Genomic DNA, 5,825 nt, shown 5'->3' on the forward strand with positions numbered 1-5,825 from the left:
CGCCTCGGCCGCTCCCTGTTGGCAGGAGCTGCCCCTCACGAAATGGCGGGAGGGGGGGGGCGGGGGCGGCCCCGCCTCGAAAGGGCCGCCGGGCAGAGGTGCTGTCACGGCCGTCTGAGGTGCCGTGAGGGCTCCTGGGCTGGCCGAACCCACCGCCTCAGGGCGGTCTGAGGTGCCGTGAGGGCTCCGGGGCTGGCCGAACCCACCGCCCCAGGGCGGTCTGAGGTGCCGTGAGGGCTCCGGGGCTGGCCGAACCCACCGCCTCAGGGCGGTCTGAGGTGCCGTGAGGGCTCCGGGGCTGGCCGAACCCCCCGCCTCAGGGCGGCAGGGACCTCCCTCCCCCGCGCCCCAACCCTCGTTTCGCCTCAGGCGCGCTCCGCATGCCCGCCGGGTGCAGGCGCTGAGGAGCCACCCACAGCGGGACGAGCCCAGCAGGTGAGGGTGTAGGGTCCGAGTTAAACGAGGAGCGCAGGTACAAACCCTTGAACTCGTCCCGGAAATTTCAGAGGGATCTGCTTTGCTGCATTCGTGGTTTGCCGGTTGAGGATTTGGTGCGTCCTTCCAGCTGGTCGCGTCAGGGAAGGTGGTTAACTAAAGGGTGAAGTGGCTTCCAGCCTGGTGGTGCCGGCTGGGAAGGGAGGGTTTGGAGGGACACACCGGGTCAGGGAAGGAAGGGGGTGGAAGGACACCAGATCTGGGTTCTGCCCCGGCCTGTGGGGGGCAGAGGGCGAGTTGTTTGTAGTGCTCTTGCGAAGCAGCTCAGCTAGGAAAGCTGCAGTTTGCGGGGTGCCTTTACCGCTCACAGCTTTACTGTTAAAGTTCCTTAGGTTGGTAGAACATGGCGAGCAGCAATGGCTGGTTTCAGGATGCTGGGATGCCCGCCTTTGACACTGCAGCAAAGAGGATTTTGCCACGTGAGGCTTTCAGGCAGCCCGTTTGGAAGAAACTCTCGGGGCCCGCGACTCCAGGGCTGAATCCTCCACCTTCTCAGTGGCGCAGGCAACCAGGGGTGATGCAAAATCCAGGTATAGCTTTCAGTTACGAGCTGGGATTAGCTGCAAATGGTTTTGCAACCCTGTGCTGCTTTTTCTTATCACTGTGTTTTCTTTAATGACTTTCTTAGCATCTTCTCCTACTTGTTCCTCTTCTTGCTATGTTTTAGCACGCTGGAAGTTGGCTACTGATTTGTTGTAGGCTTTTGTAGTTTGTCTATAGTCTGCAGCATTTCATAATTATGAAGTTCAAGTTAGACATTGAAAGTAGTGTAGGGGTATAGGCTATGTTTTGGCAATGTTCTGTTGCATGAGTTTTAGTAGATATCGTTGAGAAAACTGCAGTTCCAGATGTCCCAGGCTGTATTTTGAATTCCATCACTTCGAATAACTGTATTGAGATAAAGGCACCTGTTTATGAGACTTGTAAACAAGGATTTATTTTAGTTCTTCTTGGCTGGGAGGTACTTGTGCCTGAGTATATCACACCCTGGTGTGATATAGCTGGTGATTCTATCCATCTAGTGGCTGGTGAAACTTTTACAGTGTCTTACAGCAGGGCGTTCTGCTGCATAGTTTAGTGTGAAAAACCATAGGCTCTGCTGTTTTGAATCCGTTGGATCACTGGTTTACAAGAGTGGGGAGAGGGATATAGGTTGTGTTTATTCGTAATACCTGTCTGTATTCAGAGGTTGTTGGATTTACTACTCGGAGGAAAAGCTTTGATGCTTTTAAAAGAAGATATGCATACCGTTTCAGAATTGCTGGTGGTGTTAATGTAGGATTCCACACAAAGCAGTAGTGCTCTACAGTACATCTTGTTGCTTTTTGTTCTTCTAAGAAGCGTCTGAAAAGCATTTATTGTAACCAGATTTAAGCTGTCAGTGAGTGTGTTTAGTTCTCAATTTTGTTTAATAACCTTTTCTCTTTAAAGGGGCACACGCATCACCATTGTCAGCACTTCCCTCACAGAAGCAGCTAAAGGAGTTAATTGCAAAATATAAAGAGGGAGCAATAAACTCAGTATCTGCCTTGCATCAGTTTGCCCAAATGCATAACTTGCAACTTGAATTGAAAGAAACTAGTGTGGCAGGTAAATATTTCTTTTCCTAAATAAAGTATTACCTCCTTATCCTTGAGATTATCTGAATTTCTGCAGTTAGTACTGGTGGCACTAGTACAGATGATTTTTTTTTTTTATTGTTGATTGCACTACCCTTCACATACGTTTCTTTCTGGCTACCCTTTTATTGTCTACACAGCTGTATCTCATGATGAAGTGCCACAGAATTTGATCAGATGAATTATATAGAATTCTGGCTGCTACCAGAACTCTGTGAAACGTGCATAACGTGAAAGCCGACGAAATTCTCGTGGAGGTGAAAGATATGAATTGTGTTTCGCCAAAATTGTCTTTTTTTCTCTTGTATTTTTTCTAGGCATTAATATAAGGGCATAAAGCTATGGATAAATTATCTTAAAATAAATTCAGTAATTGTGGCTGCTTTTTTTCCTCCTTTAAAGGTGATATCATAAGGCCTTATTTTGCCTTTTGTGCTGTGATAAATGGTGTTTCCTACAAGACCGGGCTGGGAAAAAACAAGAAGGAATCTAAATTAAATGCAGCTAAATTGGCTCTTGCTGAGCTACTTAGCTTGGAGAATACAGGGACAAACTCATCTGAAGATTCAGGTAAATATTCTAGTAACACCTAATTAGGTTTTAAAAAGCTGGGCCTAAACGTTTCCTATGTAAAACCTCTCTGGGTTTATTAAATGCTTGAGCATCAGGGCCTTTGTCAGGTTTTCTGAATCCTTTGGGCAGATGTCTTTTGATTCTGAAACTGGTTTTTTCCTTTGTCATTTGTGTATTATCAGTTGGTAGTACAGAACCAAGAATACTGAAGGAATTACTTGTTGTTTCACTTGATTTGCTACTCACTAGGTACAGCAACATGAAGTACAACTCAAGTGGTGTTGAATTTTTATGATTATAAGGGCTCCCCACTGATGTACTGCTTTAAATAGAATTCGGTTACTATACTGTTTATCTTCTTTCAAGGTTTGTTGTCTAAAAAGTCGTAAGTTTACAAGGACTTCAGATAGAAAAGGAAATTCTTAGGGAACTAGAAACTTTGACTTGCTGGAAGTAAGTGTGAGATTCATGTTTAGAAATTAGCAATGTCCATCCCACTTCAAAATTTTGTTAAATTCTTAGATTTTCCTTGTGTTCCTGCTGAGCTCCAAACTCCAGCAAACTCTGCTTGTGTTTCAAGGACCTGTGTTGGTAAGGAATGATCTTGTTGTTCTCTGTTGATTCAAATTATCCAGCAGATCCCTTTTTTAGTTCCTCTTTTAATACATTTAGTGATCTCTATATGGTACTTTATTTTAAACATCTTTTCTTCGAAGAAGGCTGTAAGAATTAGTGTCACTAGGTCGGTTCCATAAATGGGAACTTCATTAAATTGCTTGAATTTAGGTGGTGAACTGATGACAGAAATAAACAGTATAAATAAAAAGTATTTCTGTCCTTACTTGAACTAGTGTGCAATAGGTGATCAAAATTGATCAATATACTGCCTTATTATAATAAATGATAAAAGCATAAAGTGCTTAGGTGTTCTTGAACTTATTTTTTCATTCTGATAATCTTCAGAATCCCAAAAGTGTGTGTTGATAGTAGTGCTTACACCATGTGTTCAGGTTTAAAGTTTGTCAAGTGGTTGCTCATGTCTGGTTTTTCCCTCCCACTTGCAAATTTGTCCCACTGGTTTCTGCTGTTTTATTTAGGAGGATGGTCTATATATCCAAAACTTTCACAAGCACTGGAAGAAGTATTTAGCAGGCTGACTGCCCAACATCCCGAGTACCAAAGCTGTGGGAGTTCACTGGCTGCCTTCATCATCGAAAAAGGCAAGTCTGTTTTGACTGTGAGCTTTGGGGAGCGGGAAACCTGGGCTGTTCCCAGAGAGCAGCTTGGTGGGCACATGGCAGCCAGAGCAGATGAACCTCCCACAATGTCTCTTTTTAGGTGGGCAGCACGAAGTTGTGGCTCTGGGAACAGGGGAATGTAATTACAGCCGGCGCCTCGAGTCCTGTGGCAGAGTGTTGCACGACAGCCACGCCATTGTCACCGCCAGGCGTTCCCTGCTTAGGTGAGGAGGTGCCTGCAAATAGTGTCCTTGCAGCCAGTTCTTCTCAGTTTTACTTTGGCACTTGCATTTTGTAGCTAGTGTCTTTTGGATTGTTTTCAAATCACGTGAATTAAATGTGTCTGTGTGTTAGTAAGCAGAGTAGTTTTTTTCACATTGACTGTTAATAAACGCTTTCTTTCGTAGATATTTGTATAGGCATCTCTTGCTGTTCTATAATAAAAATCCAGCAAAGTCGGAGAGATCCATATTTTGTGCAGCACCAGGCTCTAAACTGCTCACCCTAAAGCAAAATACAGCTTTCTCTCTCTACATGAACCAGCTTCCGAAAGGAACTGCTCAGTTAAAGTCAGATGTGTAAGTACCATGGTTTTCGGAGATGTTGTAGTGGAAGATTCAGGAAGAGCTTTCGTTTATTACAGATAACTACGTGCCCCCTTCTCATACAGTTAAAATACTAATAAATCATGAACTTAACCACTGATCAAGTGGATGTGATGACTTAGTGTCATCCTTTGCACCACAAGATTAGAGTACAAAAAGGCTTGAGTTGAAACCAAAGTCTACTGCTGTGCTTTGCAGATAAAAGGTAATGAGAGAACCCTGATGGGACAAATACAATCCTATGCTTATCTTTACACTTCCAACTTTTATTAAATTTCTGAAAGTTTGGGATTTTTTGGAATGGTTTTGGTATTTAACAGCAGCAATCATTGGTTTACCCAGTTATGGACAACATTATTTTGTGACTCCTTTTATTGGTAGGGTAATGTCATACTATCGTAACTTTTTCATACATACATCCAGGTAGTTGCTTTCATGCTGGATTTGGGGGGTTGGGAAGGCAGACTTGTGACCTGGAAATCACAGCCAGTTCGTTGCAGGAGCTCCTTCTGTTAGAACTGCAGGAGGTTTTAGGTGACTTTCAGTGTTGTAGCTTCTGCCCAGACTTGGTTGATGAGACTGGATGCATTTGTAAACTACCCTGAAATACTTGATGGGTCACAGGTTCACCACTTTCTCTTTTTGCCCCTTCTGACGTGTCCTGTCTTGAGACAAACTCAGAGAAGTATTTTCTTCTCATACAGTGGATTGGCTTATGTATGGAGTTATTTAAAGAAATTTTTAGGAGGGAGCTACTTGCAAGTAATGCGTTGAGTAGCAAAGTGTGGCCACTTACTAACAGGTGGTATGTTACTTAAGCCAAAAATAAGCATTTGTTCTCTAATAATGTATTAGATATCACTTTACAATAATCTCTAATCAGAGTGCCTTCTCACTGAAAGCCATTCTCATCTTACTGTAGACATCTAGGTCCACAATCTCTATCTGCTTACGAAGCCAGCGAAGAATTGAGTCTCCATGTGGCTCTGGAAGGCAGGATTTACCTGGCTGTTTGTTGTCCCCCTAAAACTGTCAGAGTGAGCAGCATGTCAGGCAGTGACAAACTGACAAAGTGGGAGGTGGTTGGTCTTCAGGGGGCCTTGCTGAGTCACTTCATTGAACCAGTGTATATCAGCAATATTCTTGTGGGTAAGTTTAATGCAAAATTTCAGTGGGGTCTTTGTATGTTTTTGTGTTCTGGTTTGATTAACATTTTATAAACCATTAACTAAACCGGATGATTCTCTAAAGAATTACAGTATTTTTCTGAAAAGGTACTAAGGGCGTATGTATTT

The 5,825-nt window shown here is 43.6% G+C and overlaps 1 protein-coding gene across 8 annotated transcripts in view; it reads left to right on the forward strand.

Moving 5' to 3' along the window:
• The first annotated feature begins 33 nt into the window (after positions 1–33).
• ADAD1 (adenosine deaminase domain containing 1) overlaps positions 34–5,825 on the forward strand; it is an 8,457-nt gene continuing 2,665 nt past the window's right edge. The window contains exons 1-9 of one of the 8 annotated variants that reach the window (XM_017825200.1): positions 34–119; positions 820–1,025; positions 1,927–2,085; positions 2,517–2,684; positions 3,210–3,278; positions 3,785–3,907; positions 4,026–4,149; positions 4,333–4,503; positions 5,453–5,679. In XM_017825200.1, coding sequence (XP_017680689.1) covers positions 839–1,025; positions 1,927–2,085; positions 2,517–2,684; positions 3,210–3,278; positions 3,785–3,907; positions 4,026–4,149; positions 4,333–4,503; positions 5,453–5,679 — 1,228 coding nt within the window. In that variant the 5' untranslated portion in view covers positions 34–119; positions 820–838. Of the gene's footprint in view, positions 120–165; positions 552–819; positions 1,026–1,926; positions 2,086–2,516; positions 2,685–3,209; positions 3,279–3,784; positions 3,908–4,025; positions 4,150–4,332; positions 4,504–5,452; positions 5,680–5,825 lie in introns of those variants that run through there. The other 7 variants (XM_017825201.1, XM_017825199.1, XM_017825197.1 and 4 more) reach the window with 7 other exon arrangements.

The sequence above is a fragment of the Lepidothrix coronata genome, unplaced genomic scaffold (assembly GCF_001604755.1).
Source record: "Lepidothrix coronata isolate B3197 unplaced genomic scaffold, Lepidothrix_coronata-1.0 Scaffold116, whole genome shotgun sequence".
Classification (NCBI taxonomy): Eukaryota; Metazoa; Chordata; class Aves; order Passeriformes; family Pipridae; genus Lepidothrix; species Lepidothrix coronata.